The sequence below is a fragment of the Ylistrum balloti genome, unplaced genomic scaffold (genome assembly GCF_031769215.1).
Source record: "Ylistrum balloti isolate Yb309-2 unplaced genomic scaffold, AGI_CSIRO_Ybal_v1 Utg370574, whole genome shotgun sequence".
NCBI lineage: Eukaryota > Metazoa > Mollusca > Bivalvia > Pectinida > Pectinidae > Ylistrum > Ylistrum balloti.
In genome coordinates, this window is record NW_026782359.1 from 59,047 (window position 1) to 85,066 (window position 26,020).

Sequence of the window (26,020 nt, forward strand, 5' to 3'; positions counted from 1 at the left end):
TTTTGCAAGTTCTTTAAAATCTTACATATTCTTGAAGTAGTTCTGTATAAACGGTGCATCCCAACCCCAAAGGCGGGAGGAGATATGGAAAATTAAGTTCATGAAAGTCCTTCTTCCCTACAAAGATATTGCCCATGTTTGGTCTGAAACAATTTTTATGAATATTTATTCTGACCTCTGCTTGACCGCAAGAGCTGGACCCAATATGAAAATAATATCAGAAATTGTTTGTCATATTTGAAATTCTTTATTAAATGACTGAATAGCTAGATTAGACCCTTGGGTCTCCAGTTTCTTATTACTTTTGATACCACAAAACAAACCAAATATCATCACCCTGTACCTCCTGATTATGAGTAAGAGAGTAAGAATCCAAGACTCAAGACTCAATGTCACTTATTTTAATAAACTTGATAGACAACAATCAGAGCTTACATATAAATTATCAAGAATCTAGACCTTGTAGAACTTATGAAGTTTTCTTCTTTTCAACTTTGTTACTAAAGTGATTCATGTGGAAAATGTTTTTCTGATGTTTTCACAAAATGTATCCATAACTGAAACAGATTAATCTGTTTTTGAGTTATAGCAAATTTGGTAAAAACGGATATGATATCATGTTGGCCATTTTGATATTGCATTATGCCATTATGTTAAAATGGCAGCCACGTGTAGCACAACATTCTTCTCACACATAGTTTTTATCATATTGTTTCTATTTTACAAAGAACAGATGAAAGATTCAAATTGTCATACAACCTTAATAGTAAATGGTACATCAAATTTACATCCTTAGTGCAACAATTTTCCCAAAAAGGTAAAGAAAAAATAAAGAGGTTAAACAAATTTGACTTTTGACCGACCAGCAAGGACTTTTTTTTACCTTTTTGTTATAATATAAAGACACTAGACATTAGCCACCCAGCGTTTTTACAAATAATACAATTACATGATTTTTGAGGTATCCCCTTTTTAAGATTTCATCCTATGACGACATGGCAGCCATTATGATTTTTTTCCAATTTCGAAAATAGAAGTTCTTATAACACAACCAGTAGCAGATTAGTGTGTGATGTTTTAATGACTACATGGTCACCTTCATCAGACAAATGTCCAGTGTGGAGCTACTAGCACTGACGTACCAAGCATACGAGATGGTAAGGAACCAAGCAACATATTCGCTTCTACTATAATCCTATGTACACTAAAGTTGAAACAATGTGACAAGATGGTAAACAGATTATAGACCAAACAATACACAAGATTGTAATAATGTACTGTAGTCAATTCGGCTATGCTTTGTTTAACACTTGGTCATAGATGTGCGAGAGTCTGTGGCCCTCCTTGCCCCTGTTTAGTACTGGCCCGTTAGTATTAGGAATTCCCTCTGGATTGTTGTTTCGTAATACCGTCAGACATTTCCAGTGAACTACCAAGATTTTTTGTGTGTTTAGTTTACTGCTTCAATCACAATCTTTCAAGAATTTTCACCGTTTTCATCATTCATAACTGGTGAATTGTTTGGATGGTACCTACAATCTGAACTATCTGTTTGCATATTTAAAGATTGTTCATTTGCTTCCTCTGAGGGCATATTTGTATGTACTTGTGTGTATAAGTTTGTGTTGTCCTTTGAGGGTTTCTGTGCCGTTTCCTCTGCGTGCATAGATTTGTTACTCTCTGTGAATACATGTGATGCTTTCTCTCTGGGTATGTGTGAAGCTCCTTGTTGAGAATTGTGTTTTGCTTCCTTAGTGTTTGTGATTGTGTTGGTGTGATTGCATATTGGTGTTTGAGGTGGTGAAGAAGAACTGCCTATTGTTGCTGTCTGTATCACTTCCATTATTTTATCAAGTTTGTCATTCAGTTTCTGTTCAATTTGAGAGAGTCTTTCATCTAAATGGGTCTGGAGTCGGAGTTCAAACTCCCCCATACAGCTTTTCACCACTGTCCTCAATGTGTCCGGTGTAAATTTCTGGCCTCCTGTATCATCATTCTGTGACCTTTGACCTGCCTCCCCAGTGTCTTCTTCAGACCGACTGTAATATAAAAGTGAACAGCACTAAATTCAAACAAATATCAAACCACTGCTATGCTGGAAAGTACATGAAAATGGATTACATCACAGCATCACATACCAATAAACATTGATACCATGTCCATGACCAGGCCTAACTTTGAAATTACAGTTGGATACCCTTTCCCTGACTGACCTACTCATGAATGGTATCAAAGATAAAACTGTACACGGTCTTTGATGTGACCTACATTCAATGATAAATGTTAAAGCTCCTCCTTTACTCAACCTACTATTGAAAGTAAACATTGATACCTTGTCCCTGAATTGACAACCTTTTAGAGGTAAACATTGATACCTTGTCCCTGAACTGACCACCTTTTAGAGGGTAAACATTGATACCTTGTCCCTGAATTGACAACCTTTTAGAGGTAAACATTGATACCTTGTCCCTGAACTGACCACCTTTTAGAGGTAAACATTGACACCTTGTCCCTGAACTGACAACCTTTTAGAGGGTAAACATTGATACCTTGTCCCTGAACTGACCACCTTTTAGAGGTAAACATTGATACCATGTCCCTTAATTGACAACCTTTTAGAGGTAAACATTGATACCTTGTCCCTGAACTGACCACCTTTTAGAGGTAAACATTGATACCTTGTCCCTGAACTGACAAACTTTTAGAGGGTAAACATTGATACTTTGTCCCTGAACTGACCACCTTTTAGAGGGTAAACATTGATACCTTGTCCCTGAATTGACAACCTTTTAGAGGTAAACATTGATACCTTGTCCCTGAACTGACAACATTTTAGAGGTAAACATTGATACCTTGTCCCTGAATTGACAACCTTTTAGAGGCAAACATTGATACCTTGTCCCTGAATTGACAACCTTTTAGAGGTAAACATTGATACCTTGTCCCTGAACTGACCACCTTTTAGAGGCAAACATTGATACCTTGTCCCTGAATTGACAACCTTTCAGAGGGTAAACATTGATACCTTGTCCCTGAACTGACCACCTTTTAGAGGCAAACATTGATACCTTGTCCCTGAACTGACAAACTTTTAGAGGGTAAACATTGATACCTTGTCCCTGAATTGACAACCTTTCAGAGGGTAAACATCGATACCTTGTCCCTGAATTGACAACCTTTTAGAGGTAAACATTGATACCTTGTCCCTGAATTGACAACCTTTTAGAGGCAAACATTGATACCTTGTCCCTGAATTGACAACCTTTTAGAGGTAAACATTGATACCTTGTCCCTGAACTGACCACCTTTTAGAGGCAAACATTGATACCTTGTCCCTGAATTGACAACCTTTCAGAGGGTAAACATTGATACCTTGTCCCTGAACTGACAACCTTTTAGAGGGTAAACATTGATACCTTGTCCCTGAACTGACCACCTTTTAGAGGATAAACATCGATACCTTGTCCCTGAACTGACCTTTTAAAGGGTAAACATCGATACCTTGTCCCTGAACTGACAACCTTTTAGAGGGTAAACATTGATACCTTGTCCCTGAATTGACAACCTTTCAGAGGGTAAACATTGATACCTTGTCCCTGAACTGACCACCTTTTAGAGGGTAAACATTGATACCATGTCCCTGAACTGACAACCTTTTAGAGGGTAAACATTGATACCATATCCCTGAACTGACAACATTTTAGAGGATAAACATCGATACCTTGTCCCTGAACTGACCACCTTTTAGAGGATAAACATCGATACCTTGTCCCTGAACTGACAACCTTTTAGAGGTAAACATTGATACCTTGTCCCTGAATTGACAACCTTTTAGAGGCAAACATTGATACCTTGTCCCTGAATTGACAACCTTTTAGAGGTAAACATTGATACCTTGTCCCTGAACTGACCACCTTTTAGAGGCAAACATTGATACCTTGTCCCTGAATTGACAACCTTTCAGAGGGTAAACATTGATACCTTGTCCCTGAACTGACCACCTTTTAGAGGCAAACATTGACACCTTGTCCCTGAACTGACAAACTTTTAGAGGGTAAACATTGATACCTTGTCCCTGAATTGACAACCTTTCAGAGGGTAAACATTGATACCTTGTCCCTGAATTGACAACCTTTTAGAGGTAAACATTGATACCTTGTCCCTGAATTGACAACCTTTTAGAGGCAAACATTGATACCTTGTCCCTGAATTGACAACCTTTTAGAGGTAAACATTGATACCTTGTCCCTGAACTGACCACCTTTTAGAGGCAAACATTGATACCTTGTCCCTGAATTGACAACCTTTCAGAGGGTAAACATTGATACCTTGTCCCTGAACTGACAACCTTTTAGAGGGTAAACATTGATACCTTGTCCCTGAACTGACCACCTTTTAGAGGATAAACATCGATACCTTGTCCCTGAACTGACCTTTTAGAGGGTAAACATTGATACCTTGTCCCTGAACTGACAACCTTTTAGAGGGTAAACATTGATACCTTGTCCCTGAATTGACAACCTTTCAGAGGGTAAACATTGATACCTTGTCCCTGAACTGACCACCTTTTAGAGGGTAAACATTGATACCATGTCCCTGAACTGACAACCTTTTAGAGGGTAAACATTGATACCATATCCCTGAACTGACAACATTTTAGAGGATAAACATCGATACCTTGTCCCTGAACTGACCACCTTTTAGAGGATAAACATCGATACCTTGTCCCTGAACTGACAACCTTTTAGAGGTAAACATTGATACCTTGTCCCTGAATTGACAACCTTTTAGAGGCAAACATTGATACCTTGTCCCTGAATTGACAACCTTTTAGAGGTAAACATTGATACCTTGTCCCTGAACTGACCACCTTTTAGAGGCAAACATTGATACCTTGTCCCTGAATTGACAACCTTTCAGAGGGTAAACATTGATACCTTGTCCCTGAACTGACCACCTTTTAGAGGCAAACATTGATACCTTGTCCCTGAACTGACAAACTTTTAGAGGGTAAACATTGATACCTTGTCCCTGAATTGACAACCTTTCAGAGGGTAAACATTGATACCTTGTCCCTGAATTGACAACCTTTTAGAGGTAAACATTGATACCTTGTCCCTGAATTGACAACCTTTTAGAGGCAAACATTGATACCTTGTCCCTGAATTGACAACCTTTTAGAGGTAAACATTGATACCTTGTCCCTGAACTGACCACCTTTTAGAGGCAAACATTGATACCTTGTCCCTGAATTGACAACCTTTCAGAGGGTAAACATTGATACCTTGTCCCTGAACTGACCACCTTTTAGAGGATAAACATTGATACCTTGTCCCTGAACTGACCTTTTAGAGGGTAAACATTGATACCTTGTCCCTGAACTGACAACCTTTTAGAGGGTAAACATTGATACCTTGTCCCTGAATTGACAACCTTTCAGAGGGTAAACATTGATACCTTGTCCCTGAACTGACCACCTTTTAGAGGGTAAATATTGATACCATGTCCCTGAACTGACAACCTTTTAGAGGGTAAACATTGATACCATATCCCTGAACTGACAACATTTTAGAGGATAAACATCAATACCTTGTCCCTGAACTGACCACCTTTTAGAGGATAAACATCGATACCTTGTCCCTGAACTGACCACCTTTTAGAGGATAAACATTGATACCTTGTCCCTGAACTGACAAACTTTTAGAGGATAAACATTAATACCTTGTCCCCGACATGACCTGCTTTTGAAGGTACACATCGATACTCAGACTTGTCTTACATTAGAATATACACATAGTTACCATGACTCTGACCTGACCTACATTAGAAGGTACAAATTGATACCATGACTCTTACCTGACCTACATTAGAAGGTACACATTGATACCTTCACTCTGACTTGACCTACATTAGAAGGTACACATTGATACCATGACTCTGATCTGACCTACATTAGAAGGTACAAATTGATACCATGACTCTGACCTGACCTACATTAGAAGGTACAAATTGATACCATGACTCTGACCTGACCTACATTAGAAGGTACACATTGATACATTGACTCTGACCTGACCTACATTAGAAGGTACAAATTGATACCATGACTCTTACCTGACCTACATTAGAAGGTACACATTGATACCTTCACTCTGACTTGACCTACATTAGAAGGTACACATTGATACCTTCACTCTGACTTGACCTACATTAGAAGGTACACATTGATACATTGACTCTGACCTGACCTACATTAGAAGGTACACATTGATACCTTAACTCTGACTTGACCTACATTAGAAGGTACACATTGATACCTTCACTCTGACTTGACCTACATTAGAAGGTACACATTGATACATTGACTCTGACCTGACCTACATTAGAAGGTACACATTGATACCATGACTCTGACCTGACCTACATTAGAAGGTACACATTGATACCTTCACTCTGACTTGACCTACATTAGAAGGTACACATTGATACATTGACTCTGACCTGACCTACATTAGAAGGTACACATTGATACCATGACTCTGACCTGACCTACATTAGAAGGTACACATTGATACCTTCACTCTGACTTGACCTACATTAGAAGGTACACATTGATACATTGACTCTGACCTGACCTACATTAGAAGGTACACATTGATACCATGACTCTTACCTGACCTACATTAGAAGGTACACATTGATACCTTCACTCTGACTTGACCTACATTAGAAGGCACATATTGACACACTGCCCCTGACTTGTCTTACATTAGAAGGCACATATTGACATCCTGACTCTGACTTGGCCTTCCTCAGAATTTGCAATTAGATTTCCTGACTCTGACATGATATGTGTTAGAATGTACACGTTGATAACCTGTCCCTGATCTAACACTGAGGGTATACATGAAGGTAAACACTGATATCCTTTCCCTGACATACATCTGAAGGTAGACACTGATATCCTATCCCTGACATACATTTGAAGGTAAACGCTAATACCCTGTCATTGAGCTACCTTTCAGCGTTAACACTGATACCCTGTACCAGACTTGAGGCTCTTGCTCTCACTCATTTGACATACCTTTGAGAGTTGTTCAACAGGCTTTGATCAGTTCTGCTCTCCGGAGTTTCGTTGTTCCCATCAAGATGAACTGTTCTGGTCTGAGACACTTTGCCACATATGTTTTTTAACATCTGGTACATATCTCCTTCTTCCACCCTATCATTAGAGTTCTCAGGGAATGATCCTACTGCAGAATCTCTTGATCCAGATACATTCAGTGACGGTATTGCGAACATATTTGCCTGATTTGCTGACGTTGAATCAGTTTGATGATGTGTTTCTGTTTTATCATTAGTAACTAAGGGTTTATTTAAATCGTCATTATTATTCCGGAATCCTAATCTAGATGTTCCCGCTTCAGAAATATTCCTTGAATCTGAGTGGTTACCTACCAGAGGAGTATCCCTAAACCCTAACTGGCCAGATTGTGTGGTGTCTCTTTGGATGCCCTGTGAACCAGACTGGGTTGTAGTAGACATGTTAGAGAACATGGACATGAGACCCATTAGCTCCATCATTCCTGGTCGAGGGGAGCCAGCAGATGCCTGTGATGTTTGACCAAGCATTCCTTGAAGACCTGACACAGCACTTTTTTTGTTCTGAGAATAAAGGACAAAACTTGTGTCAAACAAAGTAAGAAAATCCAGATCTGTGCAATTAATGTGACATGGGAATATCTAGCTTAGTTGACCAGTGAAAAAACACAAAATAGGGCAGGTGACCCAGGGTTTTCCATAATTTTGTTAGTTGTAGGCTGTGTAGTGAAAGTAGGAGGCTTGCCTGCCGTGTACGTGTGCGGAACTTTATTACGGAACTGGATTGGTGTAGGCGGCCAAATGATCAAAGTAGCTGTGTCAAATTGGCCGGCAACAAGCTCTTATGGAAAACCCAGTGACACCATATCATTCCTTGACTGAATAGGGAATCAACCACAGTTATCTGGGTGAAATACAAGCTCCTTACCACTACATCATTCAACCATTCAAGGCTGATTACTAATTTGTTGCCCTAGCTTATGACCGAGATCCATGATTACAATATATGTATAACAAGTAATATGATGTAAAATTCACTGATCTAAAAAGAAAATAATTCAAAATAATGAGGAATGATAGTGTGATAAAACATGACTAAATGCTTTTAATATCTATGGTAAAGATAAGTACAAAAATACTTAGTTATTACAGAACAGATATGAGTGTTACAAATGTTAAGGGAGATAACTCCTACAAAAAAGGATAAATTTTTTCTGCAGAAGGATAGTTAACCTACAAGACATTACATAATATTACATAATACATCTTTGGTTATCGTTTGATAGTTAAACAACAATACAGATTGGTGTCAAGTAAGGGGTATGTAAATTTAAGGATGAGTTCACATATAAATTACATGTATATGTATATGGTCAGTTGGGTAGTGCAGTGGTAACAAAGTTGCTGTTCACTTAGGCAACCTTGGATCTGAAAAAAATTTTGGCTCATTTCCCCAAACAAAATGGTTTTCCTCAAGTTCTCTGACTTTCCTATAAAAGTTTGGTTTTTATTTAAACAATGTACATATAAAAGCCAGGAGAGGAAAATCTCGAAAAGGGAAGAAATATGAAGTGATATTGTAGGCTTGTATCAAATTAACACTTTCTAAGATTTCAAAGTTATAAAAAGCTAATTTACTTTACCAGTTGGAATTGTTCCACTGATCTCATGAGCTGTTGTGCTGCTGGTGACATTGTATCTGTGTCCACAAAACTTTTGACTTTATCCATGTTGAAGGACGATGAAACCTCTACATTATCAACATCCTCTGCCTCTGGGTTAAGGATCAGCACAATGTTGTAGATATTGAACCTCTTCATGTTACTGGTGCTAGGAAACTATAATGGAAGAAACTACAGGTGTACACAAGTATAACAATAGAATATATAAATGATTAGTTATGTCGTATTAATGAATCAAGTTAGCCTTCACAGAATAACAGGTGTTTCATATATAATTATGTTTTGGTTATGGTTCAAAGTATCCTCTCGAGAATTAACAGGGGGTATTACTATATATGTACAAATCTTTGACCGTGATAACATCTAATTGATTGATTCTTCTGAACATCGAGGGTAGAATAAGCCAGCTTTTTATATTTAAACAAATAAATATTAAATAATCCCTAATTATCTTCTTCTAGGGAAGTACAAGGGGAGAATCTGAGATATAACTATGACAATTATAACAGCATATTAACATTGTAACACTATGACCCAGAAATGCACTATACAATTTTTTGACAAAGTCAGTATTATTGATAGAAAGACTTCAGAATTTTCCATTCAAACTAGATTTATATAGTCAAAGAATGAGGGCACGGTCACTACAGCATTGACCTACAATGAAGATCCATTAAGGTGTGATGCTCCCTATCTGTTGCGGTTTGTGTTTCTCAGAAAACTAATAAACAGATTAGGCACGGCTGTCATGGTTGGTCAATACATTTTCTCCAATTGTTTTAGATGGCTATCGACAGGCATTCCATATATTATTCAGTAAGGTAGCTACCAGGTACCACAAAGAGTCCCCACCTCAAAATCACCCTTACTGTTCCTAGGACAATCAATCTAGCAAACAAACAAATATTAATATAAGCAGTAAATCATACCTTGAGTGTAAATCCAAATAAGGTCTCTCTGAGTCGGACACGACAACTAAACATGTCACTCTGGTTTTCTCCACCTTCTGCGTCTAAGCAAGGCATACGCTTGCCCCTTGATGTTGTCATGTACCCCTCACAGGTGTCATAAACCTCCAGTGACCTGGATTGACTGATAATGTCCACCCCTAGAACACTGACTCGGTACTGTGGTTTACTAGTTATGGAGAGTGTACAAGGTTCCCTGGAGTCTCCAGTCAGCTGGTCATTACTGGCACATTCCAAGGTCAAACAGCTGTCCATGAAGTTATTAGGGGGGATGTAATCTGTCCCACTGGTCTCCAATGATCTGTAAAACAATATTCAGTTTGAACCTGATCTATTCAATCATTTAACCTGACAACAAAACTGATACATATTCTAAACCTTTGACCACCCATTAAAATACAATGAAACTTTGCTGTAGAGATTATCAGTAAAATTTCCAAAAACTTAACAATTTCAATTTAACTCATTAAACCTGTACTACATAGAAGAAGCCATAATACCAAATACCAATAAAGATGCCAATGGTGACTACATGCCCATTTATCACCATTCCTCAGAGAGGTGAACTAAAGATGTATCAGTATACAAATAATATCATTTCATAGTTTTAAAGATCAGGTTCTATGTTTATTTTCATTGCTCTAACTACATACCCATCTATACTATCAAACAGGTAAGAGACAACACAAGCTGGGTCCTTGTCAAACTCCCAGGATGGAAGGACTGTGCAGTAGTCTACACCAGCCATGGACACTTCAACACCAACACTCTTCATAAAGTAAAGAAAAAATGGGATTTGCATAGTCAAATATATAATATATAAATATATAAGAGTATACAGTATGTATACACATGCATAGAGATAAGGATAAATATATTTGTACTCTTGTAGTAGAACTGGACTGGGCTAGCCTACTGAAAAGGAAATTGTTGCAAGCTTAGAAGGAATTGTTGATTAAACAAGCACAAATCTAGAGAAAGTTAAGAGAAAAATGTTGTATCTTTACATCAATGTATGATCAATAACTATTGCGATATTGTAAACTATATAAAACATTACCTGAATACTAACCATTGCAGGGGTTGCTAGTATTTGATGTTTTTATATAGGAAGAAATTCTAACGATAAGTCTATGACTAAGACAAGAAAAAATCATGGATATTTATTCAGAACCCTTTGGACTACATCATGTGCAAACATGTCAGGTGTATATACAGAGTGGACACTGTATATACACTATATCACTACCTTTATAAACTTGTAGAAATGTTATAATTTGTCTCTATGCTTGTTTGGTTTACTTAATTGACACATAGATTTTAGTTTGAATTCTTCAACTATCAAAACAATCAGTCTTTGATTTTCTGTGTTTATGAAACTCTGTGATGTAAATAGGATGTCTAGATCTGCTCTGCATTAAAAATATATACAACAACATGGAGATATTGAGTGGAAAATCTTGACAACATAAAAGCAACATTTCGACATTCAGGATAAATATATATGTATACATTATTGTATTCTTTATTCTATTTTTTTTCTTTTTTAACAGGTGGACGCAATTTTATGTATCATCACATAGTCAACTCTAATAGATAGTATTGCATTATCAATGTGTACTAGAATTTCATAGGAGACCAAGAACACGTAAAATTGTGAACTGAATATTCTGCGAAGAAAATGGAACATGCAGCCCCGCCCCCGCAGTCTAAGCTTATCCCAGAAAACTATACCAGATGTACAACATATATTTCGCCCATGCTATGTGACCTTGCGCATTGTTACCTTGTGGTGACAGTGTGGTATTTATGGAGTTCCGTCAGTATCCTTCGTGATGGTTATTACTAGCCTATTGCGATCACGACAAATCATCTACATTTATGATAAAGCGAAACGTGATTCCTTGGTCTAGTCATGCTTTCATTTTATTGTTGACACTTTTACCACATAAAAGAGTTCGGTCAGGGGCATGTAAGCCTGTTTTCGCAAACAGTATTGATTATCTCCCTTTGGTCGTATTTTCCAAGGTAGCAATACACAGTTTCTGAGTGTGAATGTACGTGGGTGGTATTTTTAATTTATTATTTTACCCTATTATAACGTTGTTTTTTAAATGACAACAAATAAATCCTTGCTAAATTTGCAATGTCATTTTGAAGCGGACAACTTGGGGCTTCAGAATAATATTTTAGCATGGTGTTAGAGATTACCATTTGAGCAGTCTCCCTCCTGTGTTTACGCAGCAAAAACTAGGTAGAGAAAATTCCCTTTATTATTGTCAGCACGTGTTCATGCTGTGAAGCCGATCTGAGCTGCAGTTTGCTGAAACGTAAGAAGTTTGTTACCACGACATTGGTATTTATTTTCAAACAGGTGTTCAGAGCTAAATTCCTCCTATGAAGTTGTAGTTTTGGATTGAAATTTGTCGGGTTTTTCCCCGCATAAGCATTTGTAGAGTTGGTAACCGTGGCAATCAAAAGTGAAATGTAAAAAGGGATTTTTTTTGGTGGATACAATTTTACATTTCTCTACTGTTACCGTAATTTTCATGTAGTTTAGTACGAGCGAAAACGCACCTTTGTGAAAACAACGTTATATTCCGAAATTACTTTAAAACGTCGTCTGCTTTCAGCATTACAGTCGAGGTCATACATGTTTATAACGTAACAAGATGGATCCGCCAACATAATGGCCAAATCAAACTACCAGCAAGAGAAAACATAGTCATTCTGCTCTCTGGATAGGAATGCGACCACACAAACTAATGCAACAGTGATCAGTGGATCCATACACACAGACAAAAGGTAGGAATCCTGCCTGAAACCGATGTACAAACCAACTTATGCCATTTGGCAACGGGATCAGCAATTACTCTGAGCAATGTCTTTTAGCCACCATCCATGTAAAAGATCATCACAGAAATTTACAATTTGGAAAGGATATCGCTTGTATAAATCGATTCAAAGCTAGGTCTGAAACTCCCACAAAAACCTCCCAAACAGCAGTCACTACACATTCTTCTCCGAAGCGCCCTAGGTCTGAAACTCCCACAAAAACCTCCCAAACAGCAGTCACTCCACATTCTACTCCGAAGCGCCCTAGGTCTGAAACTCCCACTAAAACCCCCCAAACAGCAGTCACTCCACATTCTACTCCGAAGCGCCCTAGGTCTGAAACTCACACAAAAACCTCCCAAACAGCAGTCACTCCACATTCTACTCCGAAGCGCCCTAGGTCTGAAACTCCCACAAAAACCTCCCAAACAGCAGTCACTCCACATTCTACTCCGAAGCGCCCTAGGTCTGAAACTCACACAAAAACCTCCCGAACAGCAGTCACTCCACATTCTACTCCGAAGCGCCCTAGGTCTGAAACTCCCGAATCGACTTCAAAACATGACGGGACTTCGCCTGCTTTATCCATCGACTCTTTTTCATCCCACGGCTGGGCCAGCTAAAGCATAATTGGGAACCTAGAGTATACAATTCGATAAGATATAGACACAATTAACGCGAAAACGCCAAGTTGATGAATTTTCACATACAAAACATTGTGAAAACCACTGATATCTTATGTATTTTCCTACTCCATCTGGACAACCTGTCTCCCAGCCATAACTTTCACGCGAAACTTGGGATGAGGGAAACCGCATCTCCCTTTTCAAATACCAAGATGAAATAGTGGAACGTACAATAAATGGAACGTTAAATCAGCTTAATTTCCTGATGGGCGTGAGATAATAGTGATGCTGGAAATCAACTTCAACCTTGTAATCTGCATTGTAAACGTATAAATTCCCTACCGTCTGGAAAGACTTTTAAAGAGGAATTCAATGCCGTGATCTATGAACTGGAGGAGTGTCTGGACAAATACACGTTTTCACTTGCAGTCTTAATCAGTGGTGATTTCAATGCCTCAGTGTATAGAAACCCTGCAAATGATAGAGCTCAACATTCTCAAAGAATTCGATGATCTCGTACTTCATGTCCACGCCTAACTGGAACGGGGCAACTGTAATCAGTAGTATCGAAATGGTATCCGCGACAATCTAAAAACTACAAACATTATACCAGATATCAACCCAAACCACGAAAGGAAAAAACCTAAAAGACTGAGATCAAAACGAAAACGTAAAATTAAAAGAATAAAACAGAAATAAGTAAAACAAGGTAGCGTGTGCTAGTAAGATAGAAATAAGTAAAACAAGGTAGCGTGTGCTAGTAAGATAGAAATAAGTAAAACAAGGTAGCGTGTGCTAGTAAGATAGAAATAAGTAAAACAAGGTAGCTTGTGCTAGTAAGATAGAAATAAGTAAAACAAGGTAGCGTGTGCTAGTAAGATAGAAATAAGTAAAACAAGGTAGCGTGTGCTAGTAAGATAGAAATAAGTAAAACAAGGTAGCGTGTGCTAGTAAGATAGAAATAAGTAAAACAAGGTAGCGTGTGCTAGTAAACTTGCCAGATAGGCCTGAGAGTGTGTTGGGCCACCACCAATCATGCTAACCAAGTGCTGGTCATGAAGAGCCGTTCCATGAGGGCTCAGAGGATGGCCACCACCAGGAAAAGGCGGAACAGATATCGAGAACAACATGAAGAGCAAAAACAATGGCAAGACATGCTACAATTCTATATGTTAATCCTTCGTAGGCATACTGGAATCCTCAAGACGGACGGGGATTCCTTGAAACGCCCCTGCTGATATACCAAAATGGAACATACAATCCACCAACCACGAGAAAGTACGTCATGTTAGGAAGAAAAAGTCGGATGACATCCTCGAAATTTATGGATGGAATTTTATCAACTCAGCATTACAAGCGTTACAATAGCCTTCTACTAAAGAGACCGGAGGATATATTTTTAAGATTTTTAATAAGACTTTTCAGAATGCAACATACCACCAGTTCACATGATCTTGAGTTACTTTCCGTAAAACTTGTCTGGTATGCTTGAAAATGTAGACTGTTTCAAAAATTAGAACGAGTGTATCATCAAACCTGGCGAGAGTATGGTCACAACCGATGGAAAGGCCCTCATAGTGTCGTATAGGCTTCATGACAGAAACATGCAGTTGATATGGACGAAAAAATGGTCCTTTGGAGGAAACAGCGTATTACCTGATGGGACCAGGCATTCAAGATCAAAGAAGAGAAAAAAAACTGGTTCATGACAAGACACTTAAGCCCACACATGGTGTGTATATATAGTCCCGTGACTGCACTGTGATAGTGAGACATTGGGTTACTCCCATTCAGAAATGGAAAACATCGAATATATTTGTCCATATTCTATATTGGTCGGTCACATCAAACAATGAATGCGTGATATTTTTCCCCAGAAAATTGCCAGTTAAAATCAAACCTTGGAATATTCATTAGCAGGTAAATAGTCATACAGAAAAGACATGAGAAGATTAGAGCTAGAACTTTAACCTTATGAGGTTGGGTCAAAGGTCATTGTACGATATGTTATAGAAGTGCAATATATTCCCCGAAACAGCTGTACAAATCAACACTAGTCTCATAACTCAACAAATCAACCTTTAGCTCATCTGAACTCGATAACAATTCAAGTGCTAGATTCAATGCATATCACATCATGGCAAAATAGTTGGAGTTGACAAAAACTCATTTTAAAGTCGTTCTTGATTAACTCATGTGCTGTTTTATTGTTAAATGATATCTCGTATATCAAAGGAGCACTAGTGCATAGTTCAACAGCGGAGGTGTGAGAACGTAACTTAGATAAATCATCCAATAATATTTCATGATTTTGTAGTTTGTGATTCAATTACCAAAGTGTTAATGTAGGAATGATCTGTGAATATTTCTACCCATTCTGTACATCTATTGGAACAATTGTCGTGTAAATAATTGAGAGTCACCAAACTATGTCTTACTGAATAGAGTCTGTTATTGTACATGAATATACTACATAAGTGGTACCAAACAATTCGAGAACCAGTACCGGAAAATGAGGCTAATCATATCTTGCTATCGTAGTCTGAAGGTGATTAAGGTACTGTAAATAATCTATATTTCGCGTGGGATTTATTTTCGCGTCAGTACGGGAGCAGTGCCAATCACGAATTCAAATTTCTCGTGACAACTTGGCATTCCTTTGTTTTCTTTGTTTTACAGACACTTCAGTTTTACGTGGAGATGCACTAGAAATTAAACATGATGGAGTCGAATAATGAGTAAACTGCATCATGCAGCTGTTTCGTCCTTATGTGTCTTTTGTACAAACTATTTATATTTCTCCACTTGGTGGATATGAATACTAATGTGAACGGTTTTCCCCGATTTCTGTATTCACTATGTGACATTAAAAAGATTGACAATAACTCGAAGATGAAGATCTATAAAAACCGTCCGGATCAACTCCTATAGAACGATCAAACGATCCTCTCTATTCAGGCGATCTATAAACAATAATTTACCTTTCTCTTAAAAGACGTGGTTTCTACTTACGGATATATACATACTAAGCAGATAGATATTGTTTTATGCAGCAATAACAACTCTTTGTGATTTTCTTTTGATGTATTTTCATATCTTTCAAGATTCCTAACAAATGAACATTGGCCCACAACACGAACAATGGCGTAACTAACAAGATATTCCCATTACGGGCACATGATGTCAGGAGCCTTCCGTATTTGCGGATTCCTAATCCTCTGTAGAGTTTGGTGAGGCATCTTTCCAATCAATAACTCTTAGGTAGCAGTTCATTTCCGGATTTTGCGATGTTTATGATAAGTTTTTTTATATTGATGTCTACTCAATTCTAATTATCTGTTCATATCGATCTTCAACTCCAGATTGTTATTGTGTTGTGACGATACCGTACATGAAGTTCCTGCTTAGAAAATTAGAAAATATGAACAAAAGTCATGGAGACTCCAGGAAAATAAAGGAGAATAAAACCAGGTGTTCCAGAAGAGTAAGCCTCTTCTGCTTCATCGACGACACCTGTCATGTCAGCATTGGTATATCCATGTAATGTCACTTTCTAGAACGAGAAAAAGGTATAGAACAACGTGACCAACGGGCAAACTAACGAGCATCATATCCCACAAAGAAACAGAATATTTCTCAATAAGATCACTATGAGGACCGTACAAATTACATCAAGTTGTAACTTTTGAAAACCTGTGTTATGCGTTTGTAAGTTGACATTTCTTGCACGAAAATCGTGAAAATTGGAACGGGCACTTGGATATCGAATGGAATCCAGAAATGGAAAATTCACAATAGGGAAATTCAAATTATTACGCGTATCATACAGTTTGGGGGAAAGCTGTTCATATTGGTGTCGTTTTAGGAAAAGATCGAAATCATCTGCTGATGCAGTAGAGTCTATTGTGTCCTTTGTTTCCAATTCTGGTGGGTATATACGATGGACGTGGTCAATAAATTTCTTGTTATTTAGAAACAATATATCATCTAATACTAAAAGATCCCGAGGTAAAGGCCAAAATAAGTTCGAACAAAAATGTTTGAATCTCAAGCGAAATTTGTCAGAAGTGTCCATATAACATGAAAGTTGTTTTTATGATAAAACACTTCTTACATGTGTTAGTTTTACTAGTAGTAAACCCATGTTAGTTCCGTAAATATAAAAATGTTCGAATATAATATGTACTAATCTGTGATATTCTAATTCTAGATCGACCAAACTTTGACGTTATATCGAGAGATTTACAGAATGTCGACCGTAATATCGTACCTAAAGATATCACAATGCACTCTTAAAATGTATCAGTAGATTACGCAATAGACACAGAAGCGAATAGCACATTCCAACAAAACCAAGAACGGACACAGTAATGCTAAATAATGAATCAAAGTGCAACAGACAGCTGTTCCTTTCCTCTAAGGTCACATGTGATGGAAGAAAATCATGTACTGCTAAGATTTAATAATTCATTTCTATATCTTGTGACACAAGTATCGGATAATCGAATTTCATTGCGTCAAGCTAAAAGCAGAAGCATTTCTAAATAAAATCATGATGATGACAAACACAACTATATCTTTCAGTGGTCGAATATCATTGATATTAATAAATTACTTTACTAACAATAAGCTGAAAACTCACAAAAGGGAATGTAATCCAATATTTTCAATTAGCTCATTAGCAGGCCGTGATTGCTGATTATATTTCAAATAAAGACCTATGAAGGTGAACGATGTGATATCCGAAGGGAATATTGAAAGACCTGACATTCCTTACTACCAACTGTGATTTAATTGATACAACTGGAGGAAGTCACGGTTTGACATCATTGGTATTATATATATACAATTTTGTTTATTCGAAATACCGAATTAATTTAAAACGTTGTCAATCAGTAGGTTAATCTTCCAATTTGACAAAGTGCTCGAGTTTGCGGTATTGTCTCACCAATATGTTTCAGTTGCTTGGCAAATTTGAGTTCAAGTTGTTATTGTTTCAAAAGAAAAAGAAAACAAACACAAAAACAAAAGAAAACAACCCGCCCCCAAAACAAAACCCAAGCAAACAAAACAAAGCATTGCCAATACGAAGACCTGCTCAAGATTCAGTACTTCGTATAGTGCTTTATGGTGAATGTAAGATCTCTCACGGTTCATAGGTCAAATAGTCAACCTTAAACATAAACTATCAACTTTTACCGCTGTCACTCAAGTTCGGGGCGGATTTTCCCATTCACACCCAGAGCGAAGTACGGTGACAGTTTTAACAGTACATACAACAGTAGAATGGCAATCAAATGACTGCTATAGAGACGTAAAGTAGTACCCGTGTATTTGATTACAAAGTGACTTATTTCCTAACTTATTGTTCGCTTGACTGCAGCAGCATCATTAATATTTTACAGCGTATCATATTGAGATGGAGGTTGAAGTACTGTAGACATTAGGCACTTATTATCAGGTGATGTGACGCCGGTTCCAGTGTTCTTCACCAGATATGGATTAATTACTACACTGAGAATCGGTAAATAAGCACACGCCAGCTTTAGGGCTCTTGGCACTACTTAACATCCCCAGTTATCTCATATTTATAGCTAAATTTCTCGTCTTATCTACCACTATCGAGATGGCAGGAATGAAATTGACCAGAATCTAGCTCGAGTAGTGGATTTGTGACATAAATAACTGCGTAATTTAGTAATGTTTGTAATGTTCTTTAAGTTCCCCTAAAAGGCATAACCAAATCCAGGTCTAACGCCCATCTACCCAGATTTTAGCCAACATCTGTAGACACATTAAACGGTATTTTTTAAAAAAAGTTCATCTTTGTATCATTGTTTTTGTGAGATTAATCTTGTGAAACATACGTTTCATTTCTTGAATGGTCAACCAGGAATTAAACCTGCTAATCTATTGTATGATGCGACCATCGCGATTAAGGTTTGATGAAAACAGCATATATCTATTGAGTAATGCGACCATGTACTGACAGAAGTCATCCCGATATATTTCACCACAAAACATCTATGGATAATCCGTTCTATGATTATATACTGCGTTATCGTATTCTAATGTCTGTATGTAATGTCTGTACAAATGTTTTTTAAAAATACGATTCTAATATCTTACCAAATCAGTAATTATTTCTATTTTTGACAGGGATTTTTAGATATTGACTCCAAATAAACAGATTTCACGTCAATGTCCTTCAAACTTCGTATTCTCTTAGATTTGATCTTTAAGCTGGTTTGTTTTGGAAAGGAAACCCAGAACGCTGTAGGAGGTAATGTAGCAGATAGATTTAACGAAGTGGACAGATATCGTATTAATTGAAGCGTTACTTAGATGTAATTGTTGTTTTCTCAATATATTGCTGAAATCTTCTATCAATATGCCTTGCAGTAGGTCATGAAAAAATGAAAGATAATTTATCAGCAAACTGATATAATATCGCCACCATAAGTATGAGAGTTGTCAAGAATACAAAAGAATTTTTTTTCAAAACTTTTTCATTTTCCCTTTACACCGTATCAACATTATCACCTATGTTTGCAACATAATGAAATGTTATTAACAACTAATACAGTAGCATGTTCAGAACGTTTCGATTTTATTAACATATATCAATGACACAGAGAAGCTAAACCCTTGGATTTCGAAGTTGTCCCCGAAACAAGGTCAATGCAAAATAGACACATTTAATAGGAAAAAAACAGACTGTTCATTAATAACGATACTTATAGCAAAAATACAAGCGGTAGCTCAATTTATATAACGGAAATAATTATAACATATATGTACATGTAGAGTATTGTACCAGATTGTGATTTGTCATCCTGGTTTTAATATCTAGTACATTTATTGTCATGACTAAACAAATATATATCCAATTTCTACGGACCACCAACACAAATGTGTCCTATATCATCGTACATTTCGGGGGAAACGGGTGGCATCCGCTGTAATGAAGATTTGTGATCAAACGACATTTTCTCACGATATACAATACATACTAACCATATCTAGGCGGAACTTGAGTACTACACTTCAACTGTACTAAAAACACTTTAATTATAGATAATTACATCCATTTTAGTGTTTATAGCCACATCCATTGATAAAACGTGTGTGCCTTGCACACAATACCACATAAGATGTACTTGTCACAGTTAACATAACATCCTGTTTATACCTGGCGAGTGTCTTAATCTAACGTTAAAACAAACTAAAACAAGTTAAATAACACAGTAATCGAAATGTGCAAAAGAAGTTTGTAACATCTGCATTGAGCAATTTGTCGAAGCTAAATTGGTTGCCTCCGATCAGATTCACTATCTAGTCATGTTTTCACTGTTGCTCGAGTTCTGGCTGTAACTTATGGCGCGGATACTTTGACGTATAGAGCTCCCTGTCCCACTTGTCGACACCGCGTTTTTGCACGCGAAACACTTGAAGATGGCGCGCCGTATTTTATCGTTAATGACACCATAAAGAAAAGGATTGACACATGCGTTTGCAAGGGCGATACAAACTGTAATAATGAGAGCAATTGAAGGAACCTGCATATTATCCATCATGCCATCGATGAGAATTATGACGAAAACAACGAAGATTGGGAGCCACATCAACATGAACAGGAACACAAGCAGTAGTAATGTTTTTATCAATTTCACGTCTCGTTGATCACGATTTTTTCGGGTCTTCAGGGAATTTGAATTTAGTACGTCGACTCTGTTGTGATTATGTAAAATAGCACGTCGTGACCCCACAAATTTGCGAATAATTTTGAAATAGTTCATACTCATGACAGCAATTGGAATGACAAAACCAAGCAAACAACTAAGAACAGTGAAGAAGATAGATGCACGGAACCCACTTGTCTTTGGCCACGACAAAGTACATATAGTGACGTAATCATGTCCGAACAGAAACGATCTGGTGTGAAAATACAACGCAAGTGGAATAAAGCACAACAAGCAGACGACCCACGTGATTATGATAATGGCGACTGCCACTTGTGGGGTCATCTTCTTGGAAGTTGTTTTATTAATACATATATGTCGGTCAATACTAATCACAGTCATAGTCCAGATCATGACCATGGCACAAGTAAACAGAAGGTAAACAAATACTTTGCACACAGCATTACCAAAAATCCAATCACCTGTTAAACGCGTGATTGCAATGAAAGGACTTCCGAATGAAAACAAAATGTCTGCCATTGCCAAATTGGCTATCATGCAGTTGGTAACGGTTCGAGTGCTCTTTGTTTGGAACATCTGGTAAAAGATCAGGATATTACCGAACATGGAAAATAGAAATAGGACAATGAATACCAATGCCTCTATGTAAGGTAGTCCCGACCATGGACGGTTGAATTCCGACATGAACGTGAAAAAGGAAGAGTTCCCAAAACCGTACTCGTGAATGCCGTAGAACCAGGACTTGTTGAAGTATGAGTCCCCCATGGTGATATCATCAGCGTCCTCATTCACTCATTGTTCATGATCTGGAGATATAAATTATTGATTAATAACATTTAAAATTAGCATTGAAGCAATCGATAACATGCAAATATATACATTAACATTACATTTTCAACATTACATTGCCTGTTACTATGGTGACGTTCACGTGGAACATGATAGTTATATATTATAGCAGGTAAAGGCAATTTGTCGAACTTCATTGAAACATAGGGCAAGTGCACGGCTATATTTAGGTCCTTAGCATTACTGACAAGTACTCAAAGGACAAATTAGCTTTAATGTTGAATTCATTATTTGGCTCTACTGTATCGAATTATTAGTTTTATTGAAAAGTGCAATTCACTTAATACTTTTTAATGATATCATTTCCTTGTATCAGCTATGTAAACAGAAAACTAAAACATACAGAAGTATATTGTCAATACTCATCAGCAAAGCTATTTATGACTTCTACGTAAGGTAGACGGAACGTTTGTCAACTTAGAATACAAAATTGCAAAAAAAGATATGATATTTGTATTGTTAATCATTAACAGATTCTGAAAGTTAATGAAATTAACCACGTGTTTAAAAGGAAACATACTGAAGGAACGTAAATCTTCAAATTCCCAACTTCCATTTATAGACAAAGGATTTTTTATCAAACTATTTTGATTAAGACTTTTGTTTAACCAATATGTATGTATCTGCTGTTTGACCGGTTCCTTAAAACACAGGAAGAAGTATTGGAAACTTGTTCATTGTGTCTAATGAAAGGATTAGACGTGAAAACATTTCTTGCTGTACTTGGTCCCTCCTCTTACATTAACGTCATTAACCATAAACAATCACAAAAGGTATAAAATGATAATGATGATAAACAAGAAAACCCAAGTGTAAAATACTGGAAGGGGAAAACAGAAACACCCTAACAAATACTTATTGAAATAGACAACATCATCAATACAAAAGTGACATTCAAGAAAAAACAAACCATCAGCACACTTATGGAAATTACCGTTGAGACACATGTGTGAATTAGAAAACGGGGCATCACAATTTACAAATATGAACTTTAAATTGGTGTGAAATAGAAAGCAAAGAAAACATCGTCAACACACAGAAAGATAAACATAATCTCGATGTTTACGTGAAGGAGGACAACTTGCCCAATATTTGAGACGTGGTCGCCGGATTAAATTAGGTCCAAATGCTACTAAAATCGATGAAAAGATTATTAAAATCCTAAGTTTGACGAGCTTTGAATAACGTACCTCTTCTTATTTTAAATGTCTATACATGTATGCTTATGACAGACCCGTAATTATTGTCGATTGGACCATCAGCAATAATCAAATTCTACGAGAGGGTTTACAGGTATAAGAATTTAGGGACTATTACTATCATTACACTAACAGTCTAACTGGATATTCACGCCACGAAAACGGGCATGCTGTTATAAATCGCCAGATAACTCTTTTTCGTCGGTATTACAACATCTACGATAGGAAAAATAATTCTGACGCAAACCTTGTAGCTGTCTAGCATACTGATTTCATTTCATTCTAGAAGCTATCCAGACAGTCATTCAAAACTGTTTTTTAGTTTAAGTCCTAAATCAAGATAAAGTCATTATTTTGAATTCCCTATCTCCGACATCCTACCAATATAGACAGACAAAACTCCTAGCAGACTTGACAAACCAGATGCACAAGCCATTCTACTGTAAGAATAGACCTAATTAATTAACATCCAAACATAAAATAATCATGTAGGCTGATTAACATTACATAAATATCTATACATGGCAAATTAATGTCTTTGGGAAATATTTCTGATTCCACAAGACCTTTCTAACTTCTCTGTCCAAGCGCCTGTCTACTTGTCCGAACCGATGTAAGAGGACGTTAACTAAGTTAATACTAAGGTAAATACGTTGCAGCTTGTTCAAGTTTACACAAACATTATTACGGAAAAAAGTCAAAGACTTGACATATATAGTTCATTACAGCTAAGTCGAAATCAAACAAATTGTATCAGAATCAATTTTATAAGATAAGGCTGTAATGCCAATGCCTAGCGTTGTTTTGACAACCAAAAATGGCTAGCATGACCAAGAGTTGACTTATGCTAGATGTGAATTATTATGGCAAAACTATGAATTCGAATTGCAAACATCACAGATCAAATACAGAGTTACATTATCAATAGCCTTAACATGTTTTTTTTCTTCTCTATTTCCTTCTCTTGCTTTGCATAAAATGTCTTAACCAATATTGTACAAAAGTCACTCCAGCGAATAGCAACTTTTAACACAAATTCAGATAAGATACAGCACAGTCAAACAATATATAAAATTTCATCATACAGTTGTTTCGTCCTTCTAGGAACTGACAGTGATGCAACGGGCCTAAATTGTAAAGATAGGAGGCGATTAAAGATAATCCTAAGTGATCGAAAGAAATTTAAAAATCTAGATGTGGAGGTGCACTAGTCCCATACTTAAAGTTAATTTCGTATATCATATCTCTGGTCATTTTTGAAAGAACGTAAAGTACATACGTATTTTCTAAATTGTTCCACTATTCGCATGAATTAAAACGTGGCATACAGGTTACGGCAAATATTGGGGACGAATCGTCCACCAGCAGTGTCTATCACCTGCAATCTCGAAAATTGTACAAAAGACACATAAGTGAATAGCTTCTTTGTATACAAATTTGAAAAAGACACAGTCGAGCCAAACAATGAATTAAACTGCATCATACTGTTATTTCGTCCTTCACGGTAAATTGATACGAGATGATCACCTACATAGCATGAAATTACTTATCATGTAGTGTTCTTTATGAAAAAGACTTTCATACCATCTTTTCCGTTGAACGTTGATAAATAATGTTACAGTGATGTCATACATTGTAATTGTATTTGACGTCAACATGGAGATCATTAATTAAAACGAAATGTACTTATTGCTAAAATAATGGACGTTTTCGTTTGATTTCACTTCAAATGTGATAAATAACAGTTAACGAGCACCTTTGATACTTTGACAGACAGTGTGAAGTTCGAGCACAACTTATACCACATATTCCATTCAAGAGAAAATATAGTTATTCATATGGAAAAGTGAATTAGTTTCTTACTTCTTCACTCCCTATAGGATACACGTCTCATATCCCACCTCTCACTGAAAGCTGTACACAAAAAAGTATGCTGGTATGTTACTAATAATATCACGATATAATTACATTACAAATGACAAAGCCTATTGTTTGTTACTTTTTTACACTCTGTTGTGGTTGGTTGTCTATGATGTGGTAATTTCACTGAGAATAGCATCAACGTCATTTTAAATCATACTTCATTAGTGAACTGAAATACAAAATGTTTTAACAATTATAAGCATTACCTACTTACCTGATGGCGAATCTTCAGACTTACAGCTGGGGTTATTCAGCTCAATCACTTCTTACACAAAATCCTGTTTTATATAATATTCAAAGTAATTAATAAGTTATCACCATCAAGAGTTGTTTGATAAAACAAAAACATCCGACGAAAGTATTTTGCCAGCAGAACTTTTTATCAGCAGTAGTTTACTTTTTTTCGGAAAATGCACAGCAAATATGTCGAAGTGTAATATATAGCTGTTTCCGCAGATCTTTTAAAAAAATAGTCCTCGGAACACCATAGGATATCTGATATCTACAGCAGTTTTATCCGTGTTCATGAGCAATATATTTCCTCGTCTCTTGATAAGAAATTTTCTCTGTAAACCAGGCATGTTTCAGATGTCTTGATATGAAGACAGCTAAACATTAGTGCTTGGTGCACGCAATTACTTAAGTATATAAGGATATCCTTTCAGTCCACTTAACCAACACATATCTGTGTCAATCTGGTAATGCCCTCGATAATCACATCTACTTACACCGCCAGGCGCAGAAAATCGCCTACCCATGTAGTCGTGTAAATCAATTGATTGAGCTGTAAATTATTACAGGTAATTTGTCATCTTAAGTTAATATTGGTGTTCAATATCTGCTTGTTATCAGCCACTGTAGCAAAAACGCTTGGGAATAGGACCAGTAGTAAATCTTACACTCAACAGCCAGACTGTTCACGTCATCCTCATCCCTAATAAAACTAAACTCGTTTCAAAATAGATATATTTTAAACAGATAAAAATTAGCGACTCAACTATCATTGTTTAAACAAGACTGTTATACCCAGCACGTCCTAGTCAAGGCTTACGAGTGCAGTTTTAATGATACGATATCTTGGTCGATAGTACAGATATATGGTGCTACCCGTGTCAGAGTACTGTATTGACACAC

General features: G+C 36.9%; 2 protein-coding genes across 3 annotated transcripts; both read right to left on the reverse strand.

The window, feature by feature from the left end:
• Positions 1 to 271: 271 nt before the first annotated feature.
• LOC132556509 (uncharacterized) lies at positions 272 to 11,671 on the reverse strand. The gene is made up of 6 exons (XM_060220919.1): positions 11,538 to 11,671; positions 10,405 to 10,520; positions 9,713 to 10,052; positions 8,745 to 8,939; positions 7,085 to 7,665; positions 272 to 2,039 (listed from the first exon to the last, which is right to left on the reverse strand). Exons 2-6 carry the CDS (start codon positions 10,497 to 10,499, stop codon positions 1,478 to 1,480), a joined length of 1,773 nt encoding a protein of 590 aa, XP_060076902.1. The 5' UTR covers positions 10,500 to 10,520; positions 11,538 to 11,671; the 3' UTR covers positions 272 to 1,477.
• An 8,134-nt stretch (positions 11,672 to 19,805) lies between these two features.
• LOC132556515 (neuropeptide Y receptor type 2-like) lies at positions 19,806 to 25,483 on the reverse strand. 2 transcript variants are annotated; one of them, XM_060220930.1, is made up of 3 exons: positions 25,101 to 25,483; positions 24,243 to 24,341; positions 19,806 to 21,721 (listed from the first exon to the last, which is right to left on the reverse strand). In XM_060220930.1, exon 3 carries the CDS (start codon positions 21,678 to 21,680, stop codon positions 20,544 to 20,546), a length of 1,137 nt encoding a protein of 378 aa, XP_060076913.1. In that variant the 5' UTR covers positions 21,681 to 21,721; positions 24,243 to 24,341; positions 25,101 to 25,483; the 3' UTR covers positions 19,806 to 20,543. The 2 variants fall into 2 exon arrangements, with proteins under 2 accessions (XP_060076913.1, XP_060076912.1); XM_060220929.1 differs by lacking the exon at positions 24,243 to 24,341.
• Between the last annotated feature and the right edge of the window lie 537 nt (positions 25,484 to 26,020).